The 19,777-nt window shown below is 38.8% G+C and overlaps 1 protein-coding gene across 3 annotated transcripts in view; it reads right to left on the bottom strand.

Moving 5' to 3' along the window:
• Positions 1–3,836: 3,836 nt before the first annotated feature.
• chl1a (cell adhesion molecule L1-like a) overlaps positions 3,837–19,777 on the bottom strand; it is a 71,240-nt gene continuing 55,299 nt past the window's right edge. Inside the window, exons 24-27 of one of the 3 annotated variants that reach the window (XM_015028620.1) lie at positions 17,432–17,608; positions 9,940–10,074; positions 8,392–8,461; positions 3,837–4,612 (exon numbers count right to left, since the gene is read on the bottom strand). In XM_015028620.1, coding sequence (XP_014884106.1) covers positions 4,408–4,612; positions 8,392–8,461; positions 9,940–10,074; positions 17,432–17,608 — 587 coding nt within the window. In that variant the 3' untranslated portion in view covers positions 3,837–4,407. Of the gene's footprint in view, positions 4,613–7,196; positions 8,246–8,391; positions 8,462–9,939; positions 10,075–17,431; positions 17,609–19,777 lie in introns of those variants that run through there. The other 2 variants (XM_015028621.1, XM_015028622.1) reach the window with 2 other exon arrangements.

Below are 19,777 nucleotides of genomic sequence, written 5' to 3'. Positions count from 1 at the left end.
TTTCCTGTCTTTTTTTTTCGTATTTATTTGGTCCTTCCTGGTTTGTGTTTTCCCTCCTTCCCGTCCCCCCCCCCCCCCTTGTTTCTGACATCCCTCTCCCTGCTGTGAGGTTTGTGTTGAGCCTTTGTTTGAATTGAGTTATCTTTTGTTTGTGTGCCGTTCTCTGGTTTCTGGTCTCTGTGTGTTTCTGTTCTTTGATTTATTTTGTGAGTTTTTCCTCTGTCTCTGTTCCCTGATCTCTTCACCCAGATGCTCCCACTTCAGTGGGAGACTAATTAACCAGATTGGTTCTCCTCCTGTCCCTGTATTTTTGGAATTGTCTCATGATTTTGACTTTTCTCTTTTTTTCCTGTTTTCCTTTCTATTTCTAGTGTTTGACTTTGCACAGAAGTTTGTTCTTCCTTAATCTAGGAAAATATGAATGAATAAGCGTGGGGTCCTCCCTCAATGAAAGAGTAATACTTTGTGTAACTGTGGGCAAATTGTATCAGCTAGAGAGATGCTATTTGTTTGTGGGAGTTTTTTAATCTTTTGCAACTACTTTTGGCATCCAAAGCACATACTTTTTGACAGGTTTGGACAAATTTAACACCTGGAAATACTTTTCTGAAAATACGTCCTGGTGTTTTGCAACAATAGCAAGATGGGTAAACAAAATTGCCCCAGAGAATAAGATAAATGCAGTGTTCTTCTCATATTCATTTCTACAGTGTAAAACTGAAAAGTAAGCACTTGGACGTCAGGGTCATATGTTGCTTTTTACACCTGCTGAAACATGTTTCAACTTAAAACCTGCTTATGCAAAGTTTAATTCTCAGCCCTCCCTCCCTTTTTCACCTGCTTCTCAACCCCCTTTTTTTTTTTTTTTTTTTTTTTTCCAGCGAGACATTTGCAGACTAGTCAAACGCTGAAATATTTAAAAGGCTAAATGAGACAATCTTTGTTTATCTCAGGTTCGTCAGCAAAACGCTGCTTAAAAGCAAGACTTTGAGACGGCGAAGGAGGAGAGGGATTTCCCGAAGAGCATACCTCCAGACACACCTGTCACAATTCCCCTCTCTGTGAACCCGAGGATGTTTAATATTGATGAGATCTTCATGGCCAAAGTTGTTACCATCCACCTCTCTGGGGTGTAAAACGCAGCGTGCGGCACCCTGAGAAAACCCCAGACCTCCCTCTGCGCGTCTGCACAGCGTCCTGCCCTCGTAGCCTCGGTGCCTTTAAAAATTTATCCAGAGCCGACGCGAGCTCCCAGCGTGTGCGAGCATGTTATCGATTTCCTCCCACCAGGCAATTTCCAGGGCACTTGGCCTAAATATCAGCTTCAATCACATCGAATGGGAGGGATTGATTGCGCTCAGATTTAAGCTGTGTTTTTGTTGCGCCGTCCGGCACGACGACATGAGCAGAAGAAGCGCAGTGAGCAGGGACCGTTCTGCTGGATGCGGCTAACGGCCTGATGATTGTTCTGAAAGCTGACCTCCAAAATAGCCAACTTTACATGTCCTCAAAGTAGATGTGATTGAGAGAAATAGAAGGGGAGCATGGTGAGGGAGGGAGGGGGAATTAATCACGTTGCTTAGAGGATTTAACATTGTGAAGAGAAAGCAACTTTAAACCGGATGAGGGCATAATCCCTGACAATACAGGGATCATCTCTTTAAATGACCTTTGTGTTGCCACGAGGCCCTGCGAGCTTTTAGCGTCTCTATAGCATGTTGACTTATAGCAAGAATGTCAGTCGGGCGATGGGTGAGCTAAACAGCTGTTTTAAAGGAAACTAAAGGAGGCTGAGATGTGTTTTTAGGATATTAAAAAAGATTCTGGGGAAAGAAAAGCTGCAAAACTTCATTCTGACAACAAATAGCTAGAAACTAAGGAGCAAAATCCATCATCATTCTGGCTGTGCTTCTGTTTGTAAAGCCAATGAGAGTTTAGCTGCACAATTGGTCAAAAAAACTAATACATTGTTTTGTTCTACAAATGTGTGTGGGTGTGTGTGTGTGTGTGTGTGTGTTTGTGTTTTATCATATACTGCGCACAAGCTTTTTAAAACTGGTGTGTTCTACATTTTGATGAGTTATTTTTGCTGTTACTGATACTGTTATGATTATAAAAATAATGTATAAAATAATGTCGTAATAGAGATGTAAATATTTTAGGCACAAGTGGAAACAATTGTCAGTTTTTTTTTTTTATTTTAGCTTCTGGTGTCCGAAAAATTGTTGTATTTGTGCAACACAGACATATTCCCCGTCTCCGCGGAAGAAAAGCCTTCCCTAAGCATGATGGTGCCACCACTGAGTTTCACAGTGCGAGTCTGTTCAGTGTGATAGTACACTCTTAGTTTTTTATCCTCACACATTTCATTTTGCACTTTGGCCAAAAAGTTCAATTTTGATCTCATTTACCCTTATTTCCTAATGTGTGTTTTTTTCTTTTTTGCCTCACTGAATAAACGTACTCAAAATGAAGAATGGATTAAATTATTTTGAGGCTTTTCAAACATAATTTCCAGGGACGCCGATAAACCTGCAGGGCACTGTAAATGCAATTTGGTTTTTTAAGTATGTCTGGCATGTGCTTGTAAAACCCAAGTAGCCTCTTTCGGAAATATCAAAATAATTTGATGTGATTTACTTGAAAGCTGTCTTGAACTTCTAAACAGTCCTTGAAATTTAAAGAGTTATCTGGTGAATCCAGACGACACATAAATGAGCCTCTCACCAGTGAAGAGTTGCAGCTGGAACCACTGGTGTTCTTTTATTGGTTTCCTTTTTTCGTGTGTCTCATGAATGGCCTCAATGTGGTTTGAATAATACACTACACCTTAACATCAAACTTTAAAGCAGAGATGCAAGACAAAATTTGTAACCGTATCATTATATTGTGTAGGAGCAAAATTTTCTTTTTGTCCATAATTTGCTTCATTTGTTTGACACAGGTTGGTAGAGAAGGATATTTTTGTTCACAATAGGTGAAAGGAGCTTTGGACGTGAACCTGAGCGCTCTGAATATGTGAACAAGAGGCAATTTGAAAAGAAATCCATTAAATAGCGAAGAGATAAAACACAGTATCTGATTCATCCTGCCACAGAGAAACAGAATCCTTTCCATGCAGAAGGACTCTAAATAGGATTGTGAAGAACTGCTGCAAAATCACAGTTGCTAAGGTAAAAAAAAAAAAAAAAAAAAAAGTCAAAGCCTTGTTCATCATTTAACTTTGACAAGTTCGCTGAACATTTCATTTAACCACATTTGAATTCAGTCGGTTTTGGGACGTACAACTTGCTGAAGCATAGAGTGTGGATCAAAATCTGGAGGAAATGGCATTTAATTGTCTTTGAAAGCAGTTTGGCTCCAGACAGACCGGTCTGAGTATTAACATTTTTATGCGCAGCCATGACTCTTCAGTGAGTGGCAGTTGTTTTGACAGAAGTAGCTCGTCTATGCCTGCCTAGTCGAACCAAACAAAGTTGCTATTTGAGCAAAAAGAAGTTGCTCAAATAGCAACTTATTGCAACCAGCTAAGCTATAATATAGATTGTGTGAATGGTCAAGTGGAATTTCAAAGCAGGTGGTCAAAGCTACACAGACTAAAATAAGCTCAATTTTACCAAACCAACAGGAGATTTATAAAACAATTTCATCAGTCAGTATTATCCCCCAAAGAACATTTCGGAAACTTTTTTGAATATAAGCAAATACCAATTAAGTTCAGATTAGGTACAACCTGCAGCAAGAAATGTGTACTCAATAAAGTGGTTCGTATATTTATGTTTCTTCTTTCTTGTCACAAGCTGATATAATGAAATTGAAAAAAGTAATGGTCTGGAGACTTTTAGAAATAACTTTATTTTTGAGTTCACATTTTCTTCATATTTCTGTTTCCCGTCTATTTGGACAGTAGAAAATTGCACATCATGCATATTAAAAATCAAATTTAAAATGTTCAGAAAGGACAAATAAAAGGAATGAAAAGGAAGGGAAAGAAAAGCATTTGTGGCAATACAAGAACACAATCTGTATAAAAATACAAAAATGTTATTTTTTTGTTTATTTTTATTTATTTTTTTTTTTAACTTTACTTAAAACCTTTTATGACCCTTGTTTTTCCAAGACAGTATAAAGTTGTAAAAAGAAATGTGCTTTATATAGGCTGGTTGGTATAAAAGCAATATTGTAAATGTCAAAATTAATCAACTAATATAATATAGCTAATTTTTTTCTTTTAGATTATGTACAGAGTCGCATGAGACATCACACCTATGTTTACACCAGAAATATTCACTTTCTTTAAAACAAAACGTGGACAAAAACTCTCCCAACAGTAAAGTAGTACAAGCAGAAATGAAAATGTTTTCGTCACAGGAATCGACGGAGGCTGTTTGATGGTGGATCCTGGCTTTACGCAGTGGCGGTGCTGGGTCCGCTGGGCTCACTGATGAAATCCCGGTGCCTGGGTCCGGAATATTCTCCGATAAATGAGCCATCCTCGCTGAATTCTCCGTCTCCATCGGAGTAATCGACCAAGCTGTCTCTGCTGATGCTGTCCTGAACCGTGTCGTTTGTGGAATCCAGGATAGGTTTCTTCATTTGTTTGTTGTCGCTGCTGCGGTCATGGGTAACAAAAGAAGGCGGGTCGGGGTCAGTGTCGCATTGAAAATGTCAGAACATCTCAAAGCAAGCAATGAAAAAAAAAAAAAAAAAAAAATCTCCTGTTCTTGACATAATCTTAGGCACTCTTCTCATATATTGCCGCCTTTGGTAAAAATTTGAAAAACAAAAGTTCTAAGAATAAATTAATATTTTATGGCAGTAGTGTAATCTCACATTGTAGAATGTATTTAAATGTAAATGCATTTAAGTTAAAATTGCACAGTGGGAAAAAAATGGAATCCTGTATAATAAGTGGCATAACTAACAACTCCAACAAAAGGAAAAAAAAAATAAAAGAAAAAACTAAAAGTATTGTCAGCAGTGGTGTGAACCTGTGTATCAAAGACGATTTCGGTTAAAAACTTTTAACGCGCTGAATAAATGTACTCAAATTAAAGGTTGAATAGGAAAATGATTCAACGTGAGATTGTGCCACAGCAAACTCATGCTAAGCCTTTTCACACATCTCTACCAGGGGTTCCATTAAATATGGAAACTAGACGGAGAAACCCGAGAAAACATTTTGCATTAGCGGCACCGAATGCGAAGCCACACCAGCCCACTAACGAACAACAAAATACAGAATATGACTACATGCAGAAGGCAGACGAAGATGCACAGCAGGAAGGAAAGCACGCGGGGGGGCAGGGAGGACTTTCTACAATCACTCCACTAATTGCTAATTGCCAAAGCTCCAAGACCAAAGGCAATTTCAAATCTCTTTAGAGTCAGCGATGTAAATTGCCAGACTGCAGTGAGAAAGATGCCAAGTGGAAGGTTTGTGTCTGGTGGCGGAGGAGAAGACGACCGAGTTGGTGGAGGGCAGAAGGGGAGGGGGAGAAGGGGAAGAAGTGGTGCGTATGCAATCCCAGACAAACAGCCTGTCATTCCTGGTATTCCTGGGGGCTCGCGCACGAGCCGAGGAGATTAGATGCCAATTTAACGCAGGGCGAATGGCCGACTCGCAGGTGTCTGTCTTTAAAACACAGGGTCACCTCAAAACACCGACATTCTTCCGTCTTTGCCTAAACTATCAATTTTAGTAACACCTCTCTTCCACTTTGATTTTCTATTCACAGCACAAAGCCTTGTCGCTCACAAAAAACTCAGGTGTTTCGTACATGATAGTGCTTACTGAAGCACATTGCGGTTGACACCTGAGTCGAAGAGAAGCAAAATTGCGAGCGGGGATTCAAGCACAAGAGCCGAGTCCAAGACAAAGATTATACTTTGAGTCTCCTTCAACTGGGACTTTTAATAACCAATCTTATCTCGGCCACTTTGCCAAGCCGTTTATGATGCAAGCCACATAAGGTCCACATTACAACCTTCTTTTTCCCAGGCTTTCTCCTTATCAAACCTTCTTTCTCTGACGTCTCCAGAGCGCCGAAGATAAGTGGCTGTTATCTAAGAGCGGAGAAATGCCACTGCCGCCGCCCGCCCGCCCACAGTGACTTTGAATACTGAGATAAAATGGGGCTGAGAGCAGTTGAGCCCCAGCTTACTCAGAGCCTCTATTTGGTGTATCCTGCTCCTGTTTCAGTACAAAAGTTGTTTCACAAACAGCAAAAAAGGGAGGCACCAGATTAACATCACCAGACATAAAGTAATCCTTTATGTCTTGCCTGCGATAAATATCGATCCAATTTGGATTCATGGAGACGTTCAGATGCATTTTTTTTGTCTCGTGTTTAAATTTTTTTGATTAAAGTTGTACATAGAAAGCATCAAGAAAACCATTTCCACACATTTACTATTATTTTTTTCCCCTCCTCCTAATTGTACATTAAGTAGAAACATATTTATTCAAAGGTGAGGGTAAAACCCCCCCAAAATAAAACAATTATATGAGTCAAATAACCTGGCGCAACCAAGACACCTGCTGTTCTCACAGAGGACGGAGGGGGGGAAAGGCATAGATGGCGTTCTCAAAAGAGAAAGCATCAGAAGCATAATTACCACTTGTCAGCTCCCCAGACACATGGGATACCAGTGGGTGGTCTATTGCCTTCAGAGATTCAAAGGGCATAAGAGAGCCCTGAAACCAGCTCTGAAGGCAGCCAAACAACATCACAGCAAAGCTAAGGGCACTCTGGGGGGACGGCACTGCAAACAGCCTCATGAAACCAACCATGAGGAGCATTCTAAGCAGTTTGTAGGAGACAAAAAAATCTGCACACGGTCACTAGCAAATGCTGTGGCTTCTTCTGTGCAGAGGCTCGTTTTCGTGCATTGTCACACTTCGAGAGACGCTTCTTCGAACACAAAGTATTGATATGAAAGCTTTTCACATTTTGTCACGTTGCCACCGCAAATTTCGATTTATTTGGATTTTGTGTCATAGGGCAACATAACATGGGATGAACAGTTTTAAAAATCTTTTTCAGATAAGCAATCTGCACAGTGTGATGGACAGCTGCGTTGAGTGATATTCACTGGTGCAAAGTTGAATCAAAAGTTATCTGCTTGGTAAAAATGGTTCATCTTTGTGTAAATACAAAAAAAATTGCCTCTTGACTACATCAATAGTACAAGCCCCTACTAATGTTATTATTGTTTTTGTATTTAAGATAGCTTATTAATGCAAGTTTATTTACATTATGAAAGTGTTATCTTATTTAAGGCACTAGGTATTTTATGTATTTTATTGATTCTGAATCAGGAAAATTCAGCCATATTTGTTCTCATCCAATTCTGAACAACTTCCCATGAATGTTATTGCGAACAACAAGAGCGTGAGCTAAAAAAAACATAAAAATAACAAAACCCAAAACCATCAGTCAAAATCATATTAGCGTCTCCTGACATCTGGGTTTAGAGCACAATGGAAAAGTGATTAAGTCTGACTCATTTCAGATGATTCTCCAGAAGTTCCTGGAATTAATTTGCTCTGGTTCCAATCAGGATTTGCAGGTGCACATGCTAATTTGCACTCAGGGGGTTCTGAGAGTTGAAGCAAACTCGCTTTTATTAGAAACACATTTGCAGACCACAGAATTTGGTGTGCAAATCTATCGTTTCTAACCGAGAGCCAAAACTCATCAGCAAAATAAGAAATAGACAGATTTTACCCATTAGAACAATAATTCTTGTCACACGACGGCGGATTAAATGTGATACACAAAGAATTTTGGCCAACTGTGTTTTTCTCTGGAAGTGAGACAGTTTTCATATTCTCTAATATAAATGTGGAGTTATTACCTTTTTTTATATCTTCTGATCAAACAGATCTGGTTTGCAATGTTTGAATTATGCTGTAACTAAGAACCTCAATAAATTGTACCTTGAAAAAAATGCCAAATACACATACACACACACAAACACACACACACACATAGGCTCACATACTAACATTAAAATAGCCTACAAGCGTAACACGGGTCACAAGGTCTGGAAAGCATGAACACGCACACAACCCAAATCTAACTACTGAGTGAAAACACATAATTCCAGCTAAAAGGGAACAAAGCTTAAGCTGAGGGTTAACCACTACTCTTAAGCACACTTTGTGATTACCTAGCCCATTAAATGATGAGTGCACTGGCTGTCAGGTTGTTCCTGGTAAACGTCATGAGTGCCAGGTTTGCTTTTAGGACGGGAAGGGGAAAAGAGCACATCTGTAATTTGTGAGTACTTCTTCATCCTATTCACATTTGAGGTTATGTAAAGCTGCCAACTGTTGCCAGAACATAAAGCGATGTCGATGAGATTAATTAACTTCACGCAGCTCACCTGTATTCATAGGCGTCGTCATTCATTGCTTGTGACTCTGCATCGGGAAAGAGATCTTCTTTCTCTTTTACTGAAAGAGGGAAGGAAGACAGAGTTGCTGTTTCACTTTTATAATTGGAGTGAATGATGTTCATAATTAGTGCTACACACATACAAGATACTCTAAAATGTATGCAGAACATTGTGCTAAGAGAAACAAAATAAATGCGGTACGTGGCGTTACACTTGGAGTTAGACCAGACATGTTTTTAACTGTTCAAAGATCTATTGACATGTGTCCACATTACATAAAGTGAACATGTAGAGCATCTCTTTAGCATGTGTGCACCAAGTGCTGCATGCCCCTTGTGTAAACACCCTCTGAAAATAACAGCTGCTTTTGAGGCAGACAAAAGAAGGGATTTTTGTGGAAAGAGCTAGATGGACAAAGGGGCAATCCAACGAAGCTGATGAAATATTCAGTGCTTCTTGTCAAACACTACTTCAGGCAAAGAAGCACAGTAGCGATAGTGGGGAAGAAGTAGGGAACGAAGGTCGGAATGGGAAAGACAGTTTACAGGGACAAAACGCTGTGAGATGGAAACCAGCTTTGATACAGAGCAGGAAGAAGGGTACAAGGAAAGAGCCACAGAAGATTGCATAGGTGAGGGGAAGGGAGCAGGGGAACAAAGACTGCTCATTCTCACTTCCCACGCTGGACAAAAAAATGCAATCATTTTTGTCAAGCAGAACTAACAAGGATCGTGCAAACTTCCAGAGTTCAATTTACAAGTAAACTACAGCAGATGCATGTGGATGATCCTGGGCTTGGAACTGCTAGGAAAAAGGGTGACGCACCACAGTGCCTTGTAAAAGGCTTGTTTTTTTTTTGTTTTGTTTTTTTGTTTGTTTGTTTTTTTCACCTAACCACTACAAATGTCTGAATATTTTTGTGTTATTTACTACAACTCAATAAGTGTTGAGTGGAGCAAAATTACGTGTTTTAAATGTCTTAATAATAAAATCAGAAAAGTGTAATTTTTTTAAGTCTTGCTACAGATCTGAACCAGAGTATGGCTATGATTTATTTCCTAACCCCGCTTTAAACTTCTCCGTCACTTTACAGAACATATTGTGATTGAATTACAAGCAGACTGATAAGATCACTTCTTAAGGCAACTGGCTGCACTATGAACAAATAAAAGGAACTGAATACCAACCAATGCCACACTTTTGAATGTCTTTTTTTAAGTATTTTGAAAACAATTTAATATTTTTTTTTTCTATTGCATAATTTTGGAAGTTTGTGGTAATAAAGTGACAAAAACTAAAAAAAAAATAAGCAAACAAAAAAAATACACCTTCAATGTTAATACTTTTCCAAGGCACTGAATAGCAAACAGGGTTGGGGAAGGACTGAACAACTCCCTATAGCAGACTGGAATGTCTTCCTGCAGGATTTTTCATTTACTTTCCTGAGCAACATGACGAGGGGAACCTTTTCTGATCAAGGCTGACTGACCTTTTCCCAAGGAGAGAGAGTGTCTTGTATCCATCATGGCTGCATACCTGCATATTTGCCACCCTTGGTTTTCATCACAAAGCACACGATCACTGCCACAAGCGTGAGTAATGCCACCGCACACAGAGTCCCGATGAACCAGCGCTGCGTTGAATTGCTGGCCTCCGTTCCGACTTTTTCTGGTAGTAAGAGGAACAAAGAGATACAGAGATCAACAATCTTTCAATCACACCGATTTGTCTGAATAATTCTCAGACAACTTTGTCTTTAAGCGTAAGCAGGGCTCACTGCGAGGATACTTTTACACTGCATTAAGCTCACATTTCCTTCCTCTATATTATGCTGTCACTTCTGATAGGATATTAAACAGGAAAAAGGCAAAACAAACACGTATGCCTGAACGAAACCAGCCACTGCATTACATTCACTGGAGTCAATGAGCGGCAGAGCGAGTCTGTCATTTAAGTGCAGAAAGCATCTGATCTACTGACAACTTTTTTTTTAACTAAACAGGTCACACTGCCTGTGGTTATTTATGAATCTTCCACCAATCCACCCTATGGACATGTGAGCTTTCATAAATGAAGCAGTGATCACAGAACTACAGGAAATGTGGAGTGAAATGCAACTAGGGAAATGGTGACCACTAGGCATAAAATATACTAAATGTCAGATATCTTCCTTTCTAAGATATCTGATATTTAGATATTCCTAAAAAACTGAGGCATGTGACATGAAAAATTATAACTCTACTATTGTTTTTTTTTTATTTAGAAGAACAAGCAGCCACCTGGAAGCTGAGCACCGCTAACTATAACAGCCTAATGATTTCTTATATGCAAATAACAATTGATAAGTGTGTACGACAATATCCCAGTGTGTTTTCACCTTAAATGGAGAGTTTAACTTTTTTTTTTTTTAAGATATTTTGTTGAAACATGACAAGTGAATAGTCTCTAAACTCTCTTAGCAGAAATACAGATTAATTCATCAGAGGCTTAGGCTAAATGCTATGGCAGCTCAAAGACCAAAGCAGACTTCTGATAGCGTGAAGCAATCAGTATTTCAGGAAGATAAAATTATGAACTACTGTCATGTTTTAACTAGATAGTTAATTCAGGAAGGAGGTGGTCGAATCTCTTTCTGTTTTAACTTGTAGAAAGTATTTTAAGTAATCTATACATGTTGAGAAAGAAACACGCGCTCCTTTGATTTGCAGCTGAGTGTCAATTTGAAATGTTTTATGAAAGAGGTTAATTATGCTTCTTTGTATTCCTGCCCTCACCTTTGTCACTTGTTTGGTTAATGCCTTCTTGGGTGGAAGTCTTTGTCAACAATCACTTCGCCTTAATTTCAATATATCTAAACACATTTGCAAATAGCTATGGAAAGTAGTAAAGTCAAAACATGTACATATATTTAGTTGCTAAGCATACCTACATATGATATGCCATAAGCCTCCTATCAATGTTTACCAAAGGCTGGGACAGGAAAAGTAGCTTACAGTTATTCACGTAAGCCAAATAAAGCTCCGAGTCGCCCTGCTTTTCTCGAGCAGACCAGCTGATTTTGGCAAAGGTGTCACTCACATAAGAGCTTATGTTGAACAGCGCCGAAACTGATAAAGCAGAGAAGAAACAGGAGGAGGAATGGAAACGAGGCAGGCACAGAGAAAAAGAGAGAGATGGCAGGAAAAGAGGATTAGCTAAGGAAAACAGGATCCCCCATAGCTTGAAACCAGTGCATCTCGCAGAAACCCTTCAAGAAGACAGTTCAAAAGCTAAGTCTGGCCCTCAAACGTAATTGAGAAAAGATGGATTTACACTCATGAAGAGCAGATTTACAGATCAGATTTAGTGCATCTGGTCTTCAGCCTGCATTAAGCAAAACCGACATTTCCTGACACCGCTCACCAAGGACATGATATGAGAACGGGTGGAAATTACTCTGTGTCTATCAAAAGTGCGATCATATGAACATCGGTGGGAGAGCGCAAGTTTTCTATCAGAAGGCAAATAAAATTGTTCACAGTAGATCGCTGCAATGAAAGTGAAGCCTCAAATTTCTGCTGCAATACTGCCAGGCAGCACACTCAACGAGGGAGCACTAGAAACTATATTAAGTCAGAGTGGTTAGAACAAGTGGGAGACCTGTGTTAAGTCGAGCTTTTAGGCAGCAGCTACAGCGAAGTCTGATCAGTAAATCAGGATCTCTTATATTAAGTCACAGGTATTGCTGTTGGTCCCCAACCTTTCTGTTGCTTTTTTTTTTCTGAACAGTTAGAAACAGGAGTTCATCTCTGAGATTTTATTAGTACAGCCTTAAAGGACAAATATTGCTCAGGCTCTGACCGGCTCTACTCTACAAGAACAGCACGCCTACAACCTGGTCTGTCTCTATACCAGCATATGTCTATGAGGACTAGATACATCAGCTGCAGGCGGCGGTACATACTGTTCAGACCAGGAACCGCAGCTGGAGAAAAGGAAAATTCTTAAGGGGAGGGTAAAAAAAAAAGGAGAAAAAATGAAATACAGCAGAAAGCTGGCTTCAAGGTTTTCAGAGCAGGCTGGCTCAGCCACACAGTCTGACACAGCTGTAGGAACAAAGCAGTCTTACAAACAGCAGCAGGAGCAATCTCTGTTTTAGTGACTTGTGGGAAGACGGACTTAAAGTGGAAATTAATAGACAATAGCAACTCAAATCAAAATAAAATGGTTATGCTAATTATTAAAAATAGTTTCTTTTTTTTAAGCAAGCTTTCATTTTAACCTCTCAATGAAACTGCATTAAATTTGGGTTTTTAATGAGATTAGTGATATCTTTGATTCTTTTCAAGATTCTAGCTTTCATCCAAAAGTCGATCAACTGCGGAGGACCTTTCTTGTTTGGCTGACAAAATACTTTATCTTTCATAGAACGTAATGCTTATTACAAGATCAAAGTCATCAGATAATTATAGACAGTTTTAATATTCAAACATCAGCCTTGACATGCAAAGTTTGGCTTTACCGCTGCCATCTTTTAAAAAGTCCTGTGACATCACGGTGCAACTTAAATTACTTTGCACTAGTGATCTGTGTTTTATTTAGGGTTTTTTTGTGTGTAGCATTGCTTTCTGCTCATGGTTGCGCAAACCAGGTTGCAAAGAAGCAAAAGCATTACTATTTACAGTTTAGCCCAAAAGTTATTAAAAATAGTTTTTCTTTGACCAAGAAGTTTGTTTCTGAACGAAAACGAGCTTGGAATCTCTCTACAGACATTAAAAATATTTAAAGATCTTAAAGCAGTTGAACCGTTCTTACAATTGCTGGTCAGCTTTTTTTGCATGTTTCCCCTGGTATTTTTGCTTAAGCAGAAGATCTGCCTTGTGTTTGGTGATGAGACAGGCGGTTGGAAGGCTTCAAAGCCACTGGACCAGTCTAAATTTTATCATCGTTCCCAGTCAAAGAAAACACTTTAATAACATATAATAAAAGTTTATGTTAAACCTTGATTTTCCAGGCAAATGAATAATTTTGGCGCCAACTTGCACGTTGAACCACTTAAATGAGAGCCCTCCTGTGGTGTGCACATTGTACGAAAATGGTAATGTACACAGCAGGTGGGTGATGACACTAACGTTTATCTCATTCACAGCTTATGATTCGATGAAATAAATGAAATGGTACTGTCAGTCACATTTAACCCTCTGGTTACAAATTTTATATATTTCTACAAATACTGAATCTTTAAGATATAGTTTGCAGTTTATTCAATTTGAAATAAGAGGTTTTTTTTTTTTTGGTTTCTTAGCAGCAGAGTCAACGTTTTATTCCTGTTGAACTCTCCAGGATGTTTTGAAAATAATATTTGTTTCTTTAATGTGGGAATAGGGATAAAGAAAATACTTTAAACTGTGTGTTAAAACAACTAGGTGGTGATAACATTGTTAAAAACTGCATCAAAATTCAAAGGATATATATAAATATATATATTTAAATATTCAAATTTAACAGGAACAATCGAGACAAATGTGAAAAAGATTTATAAAAATGGCAACACAATGTAGTTTTTTTTAGCTCAGGAGGCAAAAGTGTGACCTGAGCATCGTCTTACATAGCAATCTCTGGGTATCCAGTCTACACCATAAACAAAGCTTTTAAAAATGCTTTTCTTACCATAAACTCTGTTTCCTTGCGGATGAGAAGTGCGAACGGAGGAAAAAAATATCCCCTTACAGAAGTAAGGGCTCATCCAGGATGCCATTCAAGGCACAGACAGTTTACATCACAGATATTGGTCAGGAAAAAGAACTGGTGCATATGCATCTTTCCTGTTAATTTTTTTTAATTGACATTTTTTATGTCGTCACTTGTCAAGCGTAAATATATCCTCAATCTGATCTCCCATTTTAATAAAACCCACTGCTGTTTTTCACACCGACGCATGAATCATGTGCTGATTAATGTGAAGGGGAAATCAGGCCTTGGCTAATGCAGTTACATCTCAACTTTTAGATTTAACGTCCTATATTTTTATTTGTGAAAACTGCTGTGTTTGAATGCTCCGCTAGGAAGCGAGTTATTTTATCTCTTGAGAAGCGAGTTATTTTTCTGTGACTTTCCAGGCATGTGCTTCTCTGTGCTTTCCGTCTTTTTTTGTTTTTTGCAGCCTGCTGAATTTCTCTAGCTTTCTTATCTCATGAGATTTTTCTCTTTGTTCCATGCCGGCTGTTAGAAATTCTCTCGTTGTTTTTTTTTTTTTTTTTTTTTTTTTTCCCTGTTTTTTTGTTGCCTGGGTGTTTGCAAATGTTTCTATACTTTCATCTCATATTTGTGACATTCCTTTTGCATCATAAAGATTTGCAAAGGAAGACCTCTGCTTGTAAAGAAAGATTTTTATATCCAGATTATTTTTCAGATAAGGCCAGAAATGTCCATCCAGGAGCTCCTCTCACTTAAAGAACACAGACACAATTTTAGAAAGAAGCTCCCTCATTCATATGCATTCATTTTGTAACTGTGTCACATGTTCCTCCCATTTATGTGCCTGGATTCAGGGAGCCCCAGCCCCATCCTACTGGCATCCATAAATCTCTCCTCTGCATTGTGACTAACATACCCTCAGGACAACTCTTTCAAACAGAAGTATTTCATCTTCCCATCAAGCCTCTGCTCAACCACATTTACAAACAATACATGCAGTGGCTTTCAGGCTGGACATCCACTAATGCAAGGAAGGCGTCACATGTACAGATATTTACAAAACTATAAAATACTTTTTTCTCTCTCTCTCTTGTTTTTGTTTACGGCTTACTAACATTTTCTCGTGCTCTCTTTTTGTCCTTATCCTTCCGCTCGCTCTGCAAGGTAATGGCTGGAAGACTCTGCACGGCTTGATTTATCAGCGACCATTACTCATTTCACAATTCAGAGAAAATCTATACAAATTACACCTCCTCTCGCCCACCACAGTCACTGGCTTGAGAGAATCCATTCACCTGCAGGTCATGTGACTCACAATATTCAAGATATAGCTTCCTGTGGATGTATCTGTGCACAGTGAAGCAACATTTCAAGATTACCAATAACATGCAAGCGTGTCTTAGTGGCATTTATTTAACCTGCTTTCATGCATTTGAATAAACTAGAATGTCCTCAAAAAGTGAATTTATTTCAATAATTACATTTTTCAATTCTACATGTAAACAGATATATGTACTTTTTGATTTTGATCATTAGTGTCAGCTAGTAAAGAAAAACACAAGTTCAGTAAAACAAGGGTTTAATTATGAAAATGTTACTGTATAGAAATGTTAGGTTATATGCTGCAATGGCACAAATATTATTGGAAAATTGAGTGGAAGGAAAAATATAGTGGACAATTTTGCCCAAACCAAGATAGCTAACTGCAACCTCTAGAAGATTGTGAAACCCAGAATATTCATGAGTTTGAAAGAGGTTCACAAGACATGAACTCTGTGCAGAAAGAGGCACCGAGTGAAACAAATTACCTTGTTGATGACAATTGTAAGTAGTTCTTATCAGTAAAATTGTTTCATCCATCTACATGGGCAATTCTTTTGTCCTTACATACATGAATGAAGTTCCTTTCACTTTGTGTGCCGATTATATTTGCATCTAGCTTTACAGCTCCAAATTCAATCAGCCTGTTGACTGCATCTACTTTCAAAGTCAGAACCTTTTCTTTCTGTTTCGACCACCAAAGCACTCGCCTTCAGCCAGCAACAACCGATGCAACAGTTAATCCTTGCTTTCAGCTGCTGCAGGGCAAAGCACCACTTACATCACTGCATGGAGGTTATGGTATATTTAATAAACCAAAGGTTTGTGTTTGCCACATTAAAAAAACAGAGTGTGGATTCAAGTGGGAAAAAAATGCTGGAGATAAAACACAATTTCTTTTTCTCCCTCATTTTCCTGAAAGTCAAATATCAAAGGGAAATTAAAGTCTTAGTTATTTGATGTGGGTAAAATAAATGAAGCAAATGCTTTTACTCTTTTTTTCTGGTTTACTCGATGGCTGGTAGTAGAGTGTGTAGGCTGGGAGAAAGAGAATGGTGCAATCATTTCAGACAACAATTGCTAAATTTCCTGAAACTTTCCTTGACCTCAAGGCCAAATCTCAGTTTCTAGTTCTAAGGACTGAACTGTTTTGGTACTGTGGGTGGAAAGGGAAGAAACAGTACCTGGAGAAAACCCAAGCGTGCATATGAAGAGGAAAACTGATAAACTGCAGACCTTTTTTCTGGGGGGCAGTAATTCTAATCACCACATCACTTTTCACAGCATTTAACATGTTTTCTTCCACTATTGCCCTGTGCCTCATCTCAATCCCCGTAAACACTGATCAGTTTCACTGTCATTACTGGAGAAAAGCATCACTACATCACAAAGATGGTGATGCCAAGGTTAGTTTTCCACCACATTTTTGCATGTAGAACACAAAAAGTCCAACTTTTGACTTATCTGAGTAAAGCCCCTTCTTCAACATGGTTGTTTTATCCCTTAAATGATTTGGGACACAATGCAAATTATGTTTTCCTTTCAAATTTGTGTTAGAGTCAGGTCTAGGGAGAGTTAGACTAACAGTTATTCTCTTTTGCAAAATATCTAGAGTTGAGTCTTTGCAAACAATATTTTCATGTCTTGCCACAAATTTCCAACTGGTCTGAGCTTGGATTTGTCTCCATTGAAGAAAAGTAGCAAAATGCTGCTATCACCATGTTTAACATTGGGAAGAGTGTGTTCAGTGTTAAGTGTTCCTTCTCTGCCACACATATCATTTTGCATGTTGGTCAGATTATTCACTCTTAGGAAAATTTATATGATAGCTACGATTAAACAGTGTTTAGAAATCTATACCTTTCAAATTTTTATTTCTTAAAGATTTTGATTTTAAAAACACATATTTCTCCTCCCACTTTGTTCAAGCAGTATGGATATGTTTTGTGCACCTCTACTCCAAACCCCAAAGGCTGAGTTTCCTTCCACCCAAACATTAACTCCAGTATGTGCAGGGATTTTATCTACTCACCTGGAGGACTGTGATTTTCAGCCAGTTGCGCAGGCCCGCAACCTGCTCGAGTGCACGCGCTCAGATAGAAGCGGAAGAGGCTGCCCTTGTCCGGTCTCACAATCTGGTGTTGAGTGACGTCAGGCAAAGTGATGGTCAGCTCAAAGGAATCAATCTCCTCCAGCGAAGTCTTATCTACTGCAGAGGAGGCAAGAAAGATGTCAGGTCAGTTTAGATCACACGGTGCCCGAGATGGACCACTGCCAAAAAAACTATCATTGGTGAGTCATGTTGTAATGGACATAGCTATAATGGGGGTCAATGTTTGAGGGAGAAGGAAGATGAAGAGATGTCATACTGGATCATACATAAAGCGAATATGGGAGATACAAGTGGTGACAGGTAAGCCGAGGAGGAATACATTAAGACGAAAGGCAAGGAGATGAAAGGTGGAACTGGAGAGCTCAAGAGGACGGGGTTGTAAACAAGTGGCGATGAATAAAAAGAGGAAGATGCGATGAAAAAAGATGGAATGAAAGAAATGCAAAAAAAATGTAAAGATTTAAAGTTAAGGTAAAATGTTTGAAAACTGTTAAACGTGGAAGAACGAGAACAGATGAAAGGCAACGAAACAAAGAGACAAGGGAAAGTGCGGAAAAGAAATTAGGAGGCTTGGCAATTACAAGTACAGTAGTGCAGCTTATCACCAAACATGCATTATACATCAAAGTAAAGTGTGTGTGCAGACTGGTGAAAGCAGCAGTCTAATATCCTCCTGAAAGCCTCCTCAGTGATGTCACCGCTGTGCAAATATTGGACGGCAGGTGAGAGCTTGGCGTGCCAGATCTTTTTGTGACTCTTCAGCGGTGCACAACGCTGCATTATTATTATTATTATTATTATTATTATTATTATTATTTCTTTTTTGTTGTTGTTGTTTCTGGTGACAACAGATTACTCATTTATTAATCAAACAACTGTTTTTGTGAACCAGCTGGACATGCAGACTGCGCATATACTGTTGCACCACAAATCCTATTTTATTTAGCTCATTAGCAGCAAACTGGATTTTAAGCAGTCTTCAGTTACATGTTGAATCAATTCAGCTGAAAAGAAACATTCAGACGCCCACAGATTGCACAGTGTGAGTATATCTGTGTAAAGTCGGACATCTGATACTGGAAAAATAAGCAAAGAGGAGGGGAATGGGAGGGGGGGGGAGCAGAGTGTATTGAAGAGCTGGCCAGACTCCGTGGGTGCAGATGGAGGCGGCGGAGGGCTGTCTCTGCATTCACATTTTACACAAAAGACTTCAGAAATGTCAGCAAACGAGGGTGTAGGCTTTGAAAATAGAGATCATAATAAAAGCTCCTGACTCGCTCATTCGCCCTAGCTGTACTACAGCAGAAAGGCACTTTCTCACATGAAGAAGCGCTTGGACGAGGAGTGATAAATGTCAGTGGAATTTACACAAGAGGCACCACCAGCACTGGCTTAAACATTTCTACCAGAAACTAAAAGAAGAAGAGAGAGAGAGAAAAAAAAGCTGGTGTCCAAGCAGAAATGTGATCAGGAACAACGGGGGAGCTGTTAGAACTGAGTCCTAGAGAGAACGTGGTGGAGGGTATAGAGTTAAACAGCGCCCCCAACTGTCTGACGAAATGACACACATGAAAAGAGGAAGGCTGGGAAGTGGTGGAAATCAGATTCTCAGACGGAAATTATGGAAAATGTTTTCATTGTAAAGGAAAACTGTAGGGTTAAAAACCCAAAGCCTCAACATCTGTCCTTTTAAATTTCAAACTTGTATAGTCTTACATTCCAAAATAGTACAGATATATGCTAGAAATGTTATCACACAATCTTTTACAGAGTTGGAATTTATCATCTGTGTACCATAAAAGTCTAAACCATAAAAATTACACCAATTCTGAAATTCAGATCAGGTTTATTTCACTGCTTTTTAAAATCAGGACTGGATCCTGCTTTGAATTCAAATCCTTATATCCACTATACATGAGTTTATTTTCTTTGTCAATATTCAACAAATACTTTACAGCGCTTAGCTTGTTTGACATCTAAACAGGACTCCACAAGTCTAACTTAAAATCCTGATCCATGTTTTTATTATAACTGCTTTAAGAGAGTGTGCACAGATTTGTTTGTTCTGTCAAGGACCCTTAAACAAAACAATCAACTAGTTGGACTAGCATGTATTAAAATGGCAAATAAAAGACAAGGGGCACAATCTAAATAAAGATGAAGGCCTTTATATTGTGGATTTTTAAACTTAGTTAATCAAATAAGGGGTGATCTCTAGAAACTTAAACACAGGTAACCTGTTGCCACATTTTGGAGTTAAACTTT

Source organism: Poecilia latipinna, unplaced genomic scaffold (genome assembly GCF_001443285.1).
Source record: "Poecilia latipinna isolate Pla-1442-1.1 unplaced genomic scaffold, P_latipinna-1.0 Scaffold131, whole genome shotgun sequence".
In the NCBI taxonomy this organism is placed as follows: Eukaryota; Metazoa; Chordata; class Actinopteri; order Cyprinodontiformes; family Poeciliidae; genus Poecilia; species Poecilia latipinna.
The sequence above is the reverse complement of the archived record's forward strand: the minus strand, read 5'-3'. Positions and strand labels throughout refer to the sequence as shown.